The following is a 14,019-nucleotide window of genomic DNA, read 5'->3' as shown; positions in this document are numbered from 1 at the left end:
TTTTTGATTTCCTCTTTGATTTCTTCTGTGATCTCTTGGTTATTTAGTAGCGCACTGTTTAGCCTCCATGCATTTGTGTTTTTTAGTTTTTTTCCTGTAATTGATTTACAATCTCATAGCATTGTGGTCAGAAAAGATGCTTGATACAATTTTAATTTTTTTTAATTTTCTGAGGCTTGATTTCTGACCTAAGATGTGATCTGTCCTGGAGAATGTTCCGTTTGTACTTGAGAAGAAAGTGTATTCTGCCAATTTTAGGTGGAATGTTCTATAAATATAAATTAGATCTCTCTGGTCTATTGTGTCATTTAAAGTTTGTGTTACTTTATTTATTTTCTGTTTGGATGATCTGTCCATTGGGGTAAGTGGGGTGTTAAAGTCGCCTACTATTATTGCATTACTGTCGATTTGTCTGTTAATGGTTGTTAGCATTTGCCTTATGTACTGAGGTGCTCCTATGTTGGGTACATAAACACTTATAATTGTTGTATCTTCTTATTGGATAAATCCTTTGATCATTATGTAGTGTCTCTCTTTATCACTTGTAACAGTCTTTATTTTAAAGTCTATTTTATCTGATACGAGTATTGCTACTCCAGCTTTCTTTTGATTTCCATTTGCATAGAATATCTTTTTCCATCCCTTCACTTTCAGTCTGTATGTGTCCCTAGGTCTGAAGTGGGTTTCTTGTAGACAGCATATATATGGGTTTGTTTTTGTATCCATTCAGCCAGTCTGTTTCTTTTGTTTGGGGCGTTTAATCCATTTACATTCAAGGTTATTATCAATATGTATGTTCCTATTACCATTTTCTTAATTGTTTTGGGTTTGTTTTTCTGGGTCTTTTTCTTCACTTGTGTTTCCTGCCTAAAGAAATTTCTTTAGCCTTTGCTGTAAAGCTGGTTTGGTGGTGCTAAATTCTCTTATCTTTTGCTTGTCTGAAAAGCTTTTGACTTCTCCATCGAATCTGAATGAGATCCTTGATGGGTAGAGTAATCTTGGTTATAGGTTTTTCTCTTTCATCACTTTAAGTATATACTGCCACTCCCTTCTGACCTGCAGAGTTTCCTCTGAAAAATCGGCTGATAACCTTATGTGGATTCCTTTGTATGTTATTTTTTGTTTTTCCCTTGCTGCTTTTAATATTTTTTCTTTGAATTTAATTTTTTTTAGTTTGATTAATATGTGTCTTGGTGTGTTTTCCCTAGGGTTTATCCTGTATAGGATTCTCTGTGCTTCTTGGACTTGGGTGACTCTTTCCGTTCCCATGTTAGGGAAGTTTTCAACTATAATCTCTTCAAATATTTTCTCAGACCCTTTCTTTTTCTCTTCTTCTTCTGGGGCCCCTATAATTCTAATGTTTGTGTGTTTAGTGTTGTCCCAGAAGTCTCTGAGATTGTCTTCAATTCTTTTCATTCTTTTTTCTTTATTCTGCTCCTCAGCAGTTATTTCTACCATTTTGTCTCCCAGGTCACTTATCTGTTCTTCTGCCTCAGTTATTCTGTTATTGATTCCTTCTACTGTATTTTTCATTTTAGTTATTGTGTTGTTCATCTCTGTTTGTTTGTTCTTCTGTTCTTCTAGATCTTTGTTAGACATTTCTTGTATTTTCTCAATCCGTGCCTCCATTCTATTTCCAAGATTCTGGATCATCTTTACTATCATTACTCTGAATTCTTTTTCAGGTAGATTGCCTCCTATTTCCTCTTCATTTTTTTGGTCTGATAGGTTTTTACCTTGCTCCTTCATCTGTGACATATATTTTTTGCCTTCTCTCTTTTTTTTTTTTTAATGAGTGGGATTGTGTTCCTGTCTCACTGGCTGCTTGGCCTGAGGCTTCCAGCGCTGGAGCTTGTAGGCTCTTGGGTAGAGCTGGGTCTTGGTGCTGAGATGAGGAACTCTGTGAGACCTCACTGATGAATATTACTTGGGGTCTGAGGTTCTCTGTTACTCCAGTGGTTCGGACTTGGAACTCCTACCACAGGAGCTTCCGTCCAGTCCCCAGCTCATGACCCAAGATCCTGCAAGCCATGTGGGGTGGCAAAAAAAAAAAAAAAAACAATAGCAAAGTAAAAAATAAAATTAGACTAGGAAACTTAACAGATATGTTAGAAAGAATATAAAAATGAAAATATAGATGAATCAGCAACTGGAAGGTACATCAGTAGCACAATAATAAAAAAGAGGAAGAGGGAAAAGAAAAAAAAAGGTGAGGGGGAAGGCCCTGGCTGTGGAGGGTGGGGCCTAAGCAAGGGCAGGGTTTGGGTGGTGGGTTGGGCCTATGCTTAGTACCCACAGGGCTGGAAAAGGCTCTGGGGCTGTGGAGGGTGGGGCTTAGGTTCAAGGAACAGAAGGGGCCCAGGCATGCCCCCCACCCCTGGTCTCAGAGGGCAGGGGACCTCATCTGGGAGCCCAGCAGGCTTCCTGGGCTCGAGTGGGCAGGGAAAACACCCTCCTCTCCTCTCCTGCTCCTTCAGTGTGGGAGGACCCCTCCTACCTGCCTCTCCTGATCTCCCTGACCTCCCTCCTATGCTCCCAGGACCCACACGGGGCTTTGGAGCTCAGCAGGCTCCCCAGCCCGAGTAGGCCAAGCGATCACCCTCCACTCCTGTCCTGCTCTTCCCGGAGAGTCCCTCTCACCTGCCTCTCCTGATCTTCCCTGCCTCAGGGGTGCCAATCCTGTCTGGCCTCCACTTCTCCTCCCCTGTCAGTCCCCCCTATGTCCTACTGGTTCACTTTGGGGTTCCTCCCATCTCCTTGGGCATTGGAGTCCCCCACCAGCTGAGAGAAGGTGCCCTAGTTGTGGGGAGAAGCTAACTCCACGTCTTCCCACACTGCCATCTTGACTCCAGCTCCCCAATGAACTCTTAATTTCACATATTTTATTGTTTTCAGTTTTAGTGTATCCAATTTGGTTTTACTAAGAGATTCCATATCTTTGCTTAAATTCTTCATTTTTCATCTGTTTTTTGTCATATTGTCCATTTTTTAATACATTTATAAAATTTATTTATTTATTTATTTATTTGCCTGTGCCAGGTCTTAGTTGTGGCACACGGGATCTTCACTGCCGTGTGCAGGATCTTTGTTGCAGCATGTGGGCTCCTTTAGTTGTGGCATGCAGGATCTAGTTCCCTAACCAGGGATCGAACCTGTGCCCTCTGTATTGGGAGCAGAGTCTTAACCACTGGACCACCAGAGAAGTCCCAAAAGTTATTTTAATGTTTTGTCTGCTAATTATAACATCTAGGTCAACTGTGATTTTGTTTTATTTCATTTTTTTTTCTACTGATTATCAGCTTTTTTTTCCTCATGACTTGTATTAAAAATTGTGGGGCTTCCCTGGTGGCGCAGTGGTTGAGAGTCCGCCTGCTGATGCAGGGGACACGTGTTCATGCCCCGGTCTGGGAGGATCCCACATGCCACAGAGCGGCTGGGCCCAGGAACCATGGCCGCTGAGCCTGCGCGTCTGGAGCCTGTGCTCCGCAATGGGAGAAGCCACAGCAGTGAGAGGCTCGCGTACCGCAAAAAAAAAAAGAAAAAAAAGATTGTATAGAAAATAATTGTAGAGGCTGAACTGGTATTATTTTCCTACAGAAAAACCATGTTCTTCCTTTGTCAGATAGCTAGATTGAGCTGTTGATCAGTTCAATCAGGAGTTGACCTAAGCCAGAGTTTTGTTGCAGAATTATTGAGCTTTAGTTTACCTCTGGTTTCAAATGTCTTTATAGTGAAAATTGTCCTATTGTATAATAAGGCCCTTCCTATAGCAGCATTCTGGGATATAAGCATCTGAAGACTAAGAAAATCTCTCTCTTTGTGCCTTTCTAGCTAAGCCTTTGATTTCTTATGTCACTTCAGACTCAGCAAAAGCATAGGCCATGGGAAAACCAGCTTTGCATTTGAGGCTCCTCCAGTTTTTTGAGGTTGACATAAGTCCACATGACCATTAAAATATCTGTTACTTTCTCCTTACTTCAGCAAAGTCCCTCTGCCTATAGCAGGCTCAATCCAATGCCCACCTATGTCTATACTTGCTCCCAGAGGCAAAATTAGCTGTTGATCTGTGTTCACCTGGGAAAGGCTCATCCCTTTCTGAAGTTTAATTCCTTTAGACTTATCTGCATCCAAAGTTCTCCTGTATCTTTAAAAGCCTTATAATTTTTGTAACCTCTGTTTATTTCTCTTTACTATAGTGTGAAGGATTGTTTGGCATGTCCTTCTATATCCTAACCAAAAGTGAAATTCTGGAAAAACTCTTAAGAGGAGTTGTTTTCATACAGTGAACACCCAATGCTATGGTGCCATGATCATTGATAACTTATAATGGGGAATACTAATATTTTTAAAGTATTTTAATTTTATTTGTTCCTCCTTTTAATTAAAAAATAAAGTTTCAAGAAATAATTTATAAATATAAGAAGATACAATTTTCTTATTTCTAAATGAAAAGTCTACATTTATAAGACATGAATGACATGATTTATAATACGATTTTGTAGAAATGCATTCCATTTTTCTTTTATTTTAGGAATTTTTGGAATGTGCTCATGAAGCCTGCAAAGTACATAATCTTCAGCCTGTTAAATTTTTTCTTGAAAAAATGATTCAGACATATGAGATGATGATTGTTAGACATGGGTAAGATTATAGATTATAGATAGTGTGCCAAAGTTAGATGTTGTTTTTTAAGTTAAACTATTAAAACAACTAAAATTTGTGAACTAAAAGACTCAGCAAACTTTGTATGCGAGGTAGGCTAGGGAACAACGCCCCCCACCCCCATCTCCATTCCAGTAGCTTAAAAACAAAGGTTTATTTCTCTCTCATGTTACCTATCCAAAAAGGAGTGGTAAGGAGTACTCATTCAGTGATGTAGCACTAATGACCACCACAATTTGCCCTTTTGATCATCAAATATGTTATTTGCTGTACTTCATGCACATAGAACACACTTTTCCTTTCCCAGGGTGACAACCTAAAAGATCTGATCAATCAATGAACCAGACTCAAAGTATAGGATCTCTAGGTGATGCATGATAGTTTGTGTATCAGATTTGGAAGTTGTTCTTGCTCCAAAGACCTAAAACTACAAAGACAAGTTATCTGCCCTGCATACATCCAGTATTATAATGGTGGGTTTACCAGAGCAGGATTATCAGAGCAAATACTCCCATTTAGAAACTGAAGAATGGGAGACAAAGCCAACACTTGTCAGTAGCAGTTCTGAAACCCAGCTGTGTGTGTGGGAGCCCAGTTCCAGAGACAGATTGTGAAACTACTGGAGTTTAAACTTCGGGACCTCTTATTAGTAGAGGCCCCTCCAGGGAGTCATAATCATTTTATATATAATTTATTGGAAAGGGTGTCATTAAAGTGGCAGTGGACATTTTTGTATTTGTAATTACATATATATTTTTTTCCTTAGAGAGCTTTCCCCACCAATTGTATAAACTGAAATCCCCATAAAACCTGGATCTATTTCTGCTTGATTTTGCTCCCTGAGAGAGTCTTTCCAGTAACCTCTGCTCTGTGGACTTCGGTTCAACCTTTTGAGAGGTCTTTCTATCTCCATTTTCTTCCCTGGTCACATGTGAGGTGGACAATAGAGAAAATATCCTTGGGAGCTGAGAAATGTTTTCAGCCCACTTACTGCCTATAGAAAGTTGAAATCTCAAAGGTCATGATTTTTTAAAGGCAAAATTAAAAAAAAACAAAAACCTTTGTATCATAAATTTTCAAACATATATAATAATAGAGGGAATTAGTACAGTCAACCCTCGTGCATTCAGTACCTGAGTCTTCTTTACATCTTAAACATTCACATGTGTTTTAGCCTAGACTCATGGTTTCTTTGTCAGTAAACTCTCTCAAAAACTATTTAATACGTTTTTTTTCTATTTGATTCTAGGTAGTTCCATGTGCCAGTAGCCACAACGATAGTCCTTATTAAGTCATACCTTTCTAAACTTCCTTGTAGTATCCTTGAACATATTAGGCTTATTGATTTGATCCTTGATACTAGGCTGAGTTGATCTTTGTTGTTCAAAGATTTTCTCAATTTATGTTTTACCAATTGCAGGTGAGAATAAATGACCTCATTCAATCCCTCAAGTCTCTGAATTTCTCAACTCCCTCTACTTTCATTCCTGCTTGCAAACTGACCATATTTTCTTAAGCTTATTTCCTTGTTAAATACAGCCATCAGCTGCCAATATATACTAATAATATTCTGTTCACTATCCTTTTCCCCTAAAACTACAATTTCATTAGATATATTATCTATCTTCCAGGTTATCTCAGGGATAAATTTACCGAATGTTTGATCATTGCATAATATTAATTGCCAATCCTTTAGCCGCCACCCACAACCTAGCCTCTAAGCCAGTGCCACTTATTTTAGTCTTTTTTATTATGGCAAGAATACCTTTTGCCCTTCTAGTTACCAATTTCTATCAATAAGGATGGGCTAGGTTATTCCATAGAAACAATCAGCACCCAAATCTTAGTGACTTCAAAACAAGTATGTATTTCTCATTTGTACTGTTTCCATTATAGTTTAACAGGGAGGTTCTGCTCATCATAATCACTCAGGTCCCAGGCTGTTAGAGCAGCCACCATCTCAGCATTGTGGGTCCCAGGTGTGCTAGAGGGAAAGGAGAGCTCTGTAAGTTACCTCACTGGCAATTGTCTATCCCCTAAGAAGTAACACTCATCATTTGCACTTATTACTCCTCAGTTACCTAGTATTCATTCCCACAAGAGAGTGCGGAATCCTATGCGCCAGGAGAGAGGAGATTCAGAAATATTTGGCAAGGAGCACTGTAGCAAGTGAAATCTTGAGGAAAAGTGAATCGTCTCCTCTCCTCTGCTTAGGAAACCCCAAGTCATTAAAAAATTTTTTTTGAGTATGCAGTTACTAAGTTTCCATTTTCATTTGGAAATTTTTTATTCTCTTTTGTAGATAATGGTATTAATGTCGAGAATTTGATTTAGAGATCAATCAGTTAAGTTAAATGTATTTCCCTTATATCTGAGAAAAATTAATATAATTTCAAAAATTATATGTAGTAATTATCATAGGGTAAAATTTCATATACCAATATATAGGGAAATAATTTAATTTACCATTATTTTTTAGAATTTTATTGTATAATGACTTCTTTTCCTTAATAGTTTTATGTTAGTAGGAGAGCCTTTTGCTGCTAAAACAAAAGTTCTGCATATGCTGGCTGATACTCTAACTCTTATGAATGAACGTGGCTATGGAGAGGAAGAAAAGGTCATTTATAGGACTGTAAACCCCAAATCCATTACTATGGGCCAACTTTTTGGACAATTTGACCCCGTGTCCCATGAGGTAATCTACAGTATAAACATTCTCTACTCTCATTGACAATGCACATTAAGCCAAGAAATTTGAAATGTTTTTGTATTATCACTTTATAATTTTTTAAGGACACTTTCCAACACTTCCTTTTTTCCTCCTCAGTGGACTGATGGTATTGTGGCTAACACTTTTAGAGAATTTGCCTTATCAGAAACACCTGACCGGAAATGGGTTGTATTTGATGGTCCCATTGACACTTTGTGGATAGAGAGCATGAACACAGTATTGGATGATAATAAAAAGGTAAATCATCATAATTAAAAGCAAAACAGATGCACAATATGAATATATTTAACACTACTGAACTGTAAAGTTAAAAATGGTTAATATGGTAAATTTATTTTTTTTACCACAATTTAAAAAAGCAAAGCAGATGCAGATAGGCTTAAACAATGTTATGTGTTCAACAACTAATCATCTCAGACTATATATTTAAAATAAGGGATGCAGCAAATTGAATAAGTTTATAAATTATCTTTTCAATGAAAACTATGCTGTAGTAAATTCTTTGCTTAATTTTTTAATTAGAATGCAAGTATATTAAAATTACTGTATTAGCAGCAAGGCATAGTAATGTAATGGGTGGCAATAAGTTAAGCGACTACAGTGTTAAGGTTTCTTATAGAACTTTAGTATTTTAGAAGAAAATAAAAAGCCCTCATTCTTTTTTGAAAACATCAGTTGCTTCAGTGCTTATATGTGGTACATTACCTTAAACCTATGAGATATACAAAAAAAGAGAAAATGGAAGTCTTCTAGTATTTATTTTAATTGAGAGATAACATAAGTATAAAATGTGCACTAACTTTTAGATTCTAAGATTTTTTTACATATGTGTACACTCACATAACCATCACCTAAATAAAAGTGCATAAAATTTATTGTGCCCTACAAAGTTCACTCATGTCCCTACCCAATCAGTATACCCTCCCCAAGGGGCAATCACTATTCTGACTTCTACTCTGATAAACTAGTTTTGCCAGTTCTTGAACTTAATATAAATAGAATCATACTCTTTAGTGTTTTCTTTCATTTGGTCAATATAGTGCTCTGTGATATTTATATTGTAGATCCATTTTATTTGTTTATTATTCTTTTTGTGTCTGTATTAGTATTCTGTGTTAGTATATCAATTTATTTTTTTGCTTTTATGAAATAATTATAATACTAAATAAGCAAACTAATTTAATTAGCATTCAAACATATACTCCAGTACTTTATCATAGGTGGTTAGTCATTTGTTCATATTCTTTTTTTCATTCATTCAGTCAGTCATATTGATTGAACTAAAGGGGAAAGTAAAGAGAGGAGAAATAGTGATGATTCAGAAGAGAGGGGTTAATCAGTCCAGTCAAGTCTAAGGATTCAGAGCCAAATGGCAGGATTGTTTCATATTGGATGAGAGGAGAGCAGGAAAGGTGAATGTATGGCTTTCATAGTGGAAATTTGAAGGCAAATCCTTTTGATGATTTATTTTTTCTTTGTGCAGTGGCAGGCCCTGGTTCTTTGTATACTCAAGGAGAAAGGGGAAGATTTAAATTAGCCATCATGGAAAATGGGAAAGACAGCTGCCTGGGAAAATATAGAAGCATATCTGAGTGTTATAGAGAACCTGATGGAGTTAAAGACCATGAATTATAAACTATAGTGCCAAGGTCTGCCTTTGTGAGATTTTCTGTACCAATTTAAGCACCTTGGATGTGGGTGTAGACAATGTTGCCAGACTGGAAATACAGAAAGACTTTAAAGATATTGGCATGAGAACGATAGAAGTGCTGGACCATAGAACAGAAGCTATCTAAAGAAAGAAGTAAAAACAACAGGGATATGAAAATCTCTATGAAAATGAAGAGCAAATATAGCAGGAGTCAATGAGTGAGAGAGCTGGATGGAGCAGAGACTTGAATGCTCAGAACTGTGTAGTGTTCCAGGAGAGAAGGTCCCAGGTAGATAAGGTAGATGGCTGGAGTGGAGTAGGGGAGAAGTAAGTGAAGACAAGGTAGTTAAATACCGGAGGCGGGGGGCGGGGGTGCTGTAATGAGATGTTTCCCCTTATGAACATTGGATCAGGCCAGAGTTATAGTAGAGAGAAAGAGACTGAGCCAGATGCCAAAGGCTTTAGCCAAGCAGGGGTTGTCAAAGGAGCAAGGGCTGTAATAGAGGATGGAATAGAAGTAGTTGGGAAATAGCATGGGGGAGCGAGGAGAATGTTGACTCCCCCTCCCAAATTTGTAGCAAGGAGAATGTTTGCTGAAACAGCCTGGTAGAAACTTAAAAGTATTCTAGACAAGCATTGTCCAGTAGAACTTTCTGTAGTGATGGACATATCTGCACTGTCCAATAAGGTAGCTACTAGTCACATGCAGCTATTGAGCATTTAAAATGTGGCTAAGTGCAATAGAAGAACTGAATTTTAAATTTTATCTAATTAAAATGAAATATAAATAGCCACATATGATTACTGACTGTCTTATTGGACAACCCAGCACTAGACTGTTCATTCATTTTACAGGTAAGAAACAGATCCAGAAATGTTAAATGCTGAATTGTTGACGAACTAGATAGGGGCAAAATTGGGATTAGAGTAATGAATCAGAGATGAAGCACTGAAAAATAAATGTAGAGGAAGAATTTTAAAGACTTAATAATGCAATTAATTTGGGGTATCAACAGTTTATAATTATTACCAACATTATTAAAAGATAATGATAATTCCAAAGGTGGAAGCCAAGGAGATTGAGGGGATACAATGGCTTTAATAATAATGGACAAGATAGGAATTTGGCAGGAAGGACACGGTTGATAAATTCAGTTTTTCACATATTTGATTAAAGAGGAATGTTTTAGATTAAGAGAGACCAAGAGGACATGGCAAGCCCAATGCATAGTCCTTGATTGAATTTTGGTTTGAATCAATCAGTTGAAAAGACATTTGTACAACTGAGAATATTTGAGTGTTGGCTGAGTGTTAGATGATATTAAGGAATTATTGGTAATTTTGTTAGATGTGATAATGTTCTTGTGGTTATATAGAAAAGTCCTTATTTTTAAAGATGAATATTGACATATTTGGTTGTGAAATGCCATGATGTTTGTAATGATCTTTAAAATACTTTTAAAAAAGACTAAGTAAATATGGCAAAATATTAACATAGGTTAAATCTACGAGATGGGTATGTGAGTGTTCATAGTATTCTCTATTTTTTCTATTTCTCTTTTTTTATTAATAAAAAAGGTCTTATGACAACTTTATAAAATCAGGAGTATTTCATGTAATTTTTTAATAACAAAAGCTGACGTTTGTATAGGATTTTATTTTTTTTTTCAATATATCATGTAGTTCCCCTCTCCCTTAATTCTATGAGAGGAAAATTATCCCTTTTTATAGATGAAGAGACTGAGAGTCAGAGATATTATATATTTGCTTACGTAGTAAGTAATTGACAGAACTAGACCTAGAATTAAGATTTTTTCTGGCTTCCATTCTAATACTTATTCCATTATATCATAGGAGATACTTTAATAAATAGAATAAATTTTTACCTGAGAAGGTTGAGATTTTTTTAAAATAAACATTTGAAAAATTATTGCCTTCAGCTCTGCCTTATGAGTGGAGAAATCATTCAAATGTCCCCTCAAATGAGTCTCATCTTTGAAGCAATGGACCTTTCCCAGGCCTCAGTAAGTTCATAATTTAATCTAACAGTAGTTTTTGTTTGTTCATTTATTCATTTGTTCACTTTGTCAATAAGTACTTTTTATTGTGTCAGAAAGCGAGTTAGGCACAAGGAATACAAAGATGAATAAGACACAGTGTATGCTCATTTAGGGAGGATGAGAACCATGCTAATAAATATATATATATTCCAGTACAGAGCTACATGTTAAGTGCTCTAAGAATATGGAGGGGGCGAGCACCCAAGAGAGGAATGGGTAGAGGAGGACGACAATGGAAAATGTTTGAGTGTTTGATCTGGTTTTGAGGGGTAAGACTTCTCCACAGAGACTTGTTGGGGCTGGGCATTCCAAATCATGACAAGATAACTTATAGAGACATGGAGCCATGCCATATCTGGGGAACTGTAACTGCAAATGGTTTCATCTAGTGTATGTGAATGCTGTAGAGGAAGATAGGAGCCAGATCATGAAGGACCTTATAAGTCATGCAAAGAATTAGTTAATAACTACAAGATTAGTAAAGGAAAACTTGTCTTTTTTCTGTAGCCTGCCACTGTAAGCCGCTGTGGCATGATTTATTTGGAGCCCTCACAGTTGGGATGGGAACCACTTGTGTCTTCTTGGTTGAATTCACTGAAAGGACCTCTACAGGAACCAGATCATCAAGCTCTTCTGAGAGGACTTTTTGACTGGTTAATACAGCCCACTTTAAGTCTTCGTAAGAAAAAATGCAAGGTAACACTATAATTCTCTTATACACTCAAATTTCTTTACTTTCCATTCAGTTTGACTAAGTCTAAAGTCAGAATGGTAGGATAAATAACTAAAATCAGTTTCTCCTTAGACTTGTAGTATCCACTTTTTTAAAAAATTGAAATATTTATTATGACAATCCATGATTCACATGCAGTTGTAAGAAATAATACAGAGAGATCCCACATACACTTCACCTAATGTCTCCCCATGGTAACATTTTGTAAGACTGTACTATAATATCACAACAAGGATATTGACATTGATAATATCTATTGATCTTATCTACACTTCCCTAGTTATACTTCTACTTGGGGTGTGTGTGTGTGTGTGTGTGTGTGTATTTGTGTGCATGCATTTAATTTTTTAATTTTAAAAATAAAAGTTATAATACTTAAAGTGTACATGTTGATTTGATATACATATATGTAGTGAAATGATTACCACAGTCAAGCTAATTAACATATCTCCTCAAATAGCTAACATACTTTTGTGTGTGTGTGATGAGAGCACCTGAAATCTACTCTCTTAGCAAATTTCCAGTACTGGTACATATTGCATCAGGTATTATTAACTAAAGTCATCATGTTGTACATTAGATCTCTAGACTTATTCATCCTGCATAGATGTAACTTTGTACTATTTGCCCAGTATCTCCCCATTTCTCTCACCTCCCCACCACTGGTAACCTGTTTTACTCTCTGCTTCTTTTTATGTGTTCAACTTTTAGATTTTGCATACAAGTGAGATCATGCAGTTTTTTCCTTTCTATGTCTGGCTTATTTCACTTAGCATAAAGTCCTCAGGTTTTGTTTATGTTGTTGAAAATGGCAGGATTTTCTTTTTTAAGAATGAATATTATTCCATTATATATATACCACAATATCTTTATCCATTCATCCACCAGGGGACACTTAGGTGTTTCCATATCTAGGCTATTGTGAATAATGCTTCAATGAACATGGGAGCACAGATATCTCTTTGAGGTACTTATTTCATTTCCTTTGGGTGCTGTATCTAGAGGAGGCATTGCTGGATCATATTGTAGTTCTATTTTTAGTTTTTTGAGGATCCTCCACACTGTTTTCCATAATGGCTGGACCAATTTACACTCCCACCACCAGTGCATGAGGGTTCTCTTTTCTCCACATTCTCACCAACACTTATTATCTTTTATCTTTTTGGTAATACCCGTCCTAACAGGTGTGAGGTGATATTTCATTTTGGTTTTGATTTGCATTTCCTTGATGATTAGTGAGGCTGAGTGGCTTTTCATATATGTGTTGGCCATTTGTATGTTGTCTCTGGAAAAAAATGTCTATTCAGGTCCTATGCCCATTTAAAAAATTGGGTTGTTTGTGTTTTTGCTGTTGAGTTGTATGAGTTCCTTATATATTTAGGATATTAATTCCTTATTATATATATGATTTGCAGATATTTTTCTCCCATTCAGTAGGTTGCCTTTTCATTTTTTGATGGTTTCCTTTGCTGTGCGGAAAAGCTTATTAGTTTGATGTAGTCCCACTTGTTTATTTTTGTATTTTTGCCTGAGCTTTTGATGTCATATCCAAAAAAATCATTGCCAAGCCAATGTCAAGGAGCTTCCCCACCCCCACCACCATGTTTTCTTCTAGGAGTTTTATGGTTTCAGGTTTTACATTTAAGTCTAATCCATCTCAAGCTGATTTTTATGTCTAGTGCAAGGTAAGGGTCCCATTTCATTCATTTACATGTGGACATCCAGTTTTTTCAACACCAGTTATTAAGGAGACTATCCTTTCCTCATTGTATATTCTTGGCACCATTGCCAAAGATCAGCTGACCATATATGGTTGGGTTTATTTCTACTCTGTTCCACTGGTTTATATGTCCGTTTTTATGCCTCTACCATTCTGTTTTGTACTAGAGCTTTGTAATATAATTTGAAACCAGGAAGTGTGATGTGTCCAACTTTACCCTTCTCTCTTAAGATTACTTTGGCTATTTGAGGTCTTTTGTGGTTCCATACAAATTTTAGAATTGGTTTTTCTATTTTTGTAAAAAATGTCATTGGAATATTGATAGTGATTGCATTGAATCTGTAGCTCACTTGGGTAGGATGGACATTCTTCCCAATCCTTGAGCACAGAATATCTTCCCATTTATTTGTGTCTTCAGTTTCTTTCATTACTGTTTTATAGTTTTCAGTGTACAGATAT

The 14,019-nt window shown here is 36.6% G+C and overlaps 1 protein-coding gene across 1 annotated transcript in view; it reads left to right on the top strand.

Annotated features, from left to right (window-relative positions):
• The window catches only part of DNAH12 (dynein axonemal heavy chain 12), a 232,994-nt gene that overhangs the window by 127,552 nt on the left and 91,423 nt on the right, over positions 1-14,019 (top strand). The window contains exons 31-35 of the mRNA XM_022572785.3: positions 4,532-4,641; positions 7,177-7,360; positions 7,493-7,633; positions 10,988-11,071; positions 11,615-11,803. Coding sequence (XP_022428493.2) covers positions 4,532-4,641; positions 7,177-7,360; positions 7,493-7,633; positions 10,988-11,071; positions 11,615-11,803 — 708 coding nt within the window. The remainder of the gene's footprint in view (positions 1-4,531; positions 4,642-7,176; positions 7,361-7,492; positions 7,634-10,987; positions 11,072-11,614; positions 11,804-14,019) is intronic.

The sequence above is a fragment of the Delphinapterus leucas genome, chromosome 10 (assembly GCF_059928025.1).
Source record: "Delphinapterus leucas isolate spDelLeu-1000000601 "Yukka" chromosome 10, BTC_Dleu_Yukka2, whole genome shotgun sequence".
Lineage (NCBI taxonomy): Eukaryota > Metazoa > Chordata > Mammalia > Artiodactyla > Monodontidae > Delphinapterus > Delphinapterus leucas.
This window is presented reverse-complemented; position numbering and strand designations above follow the sequence as displayed.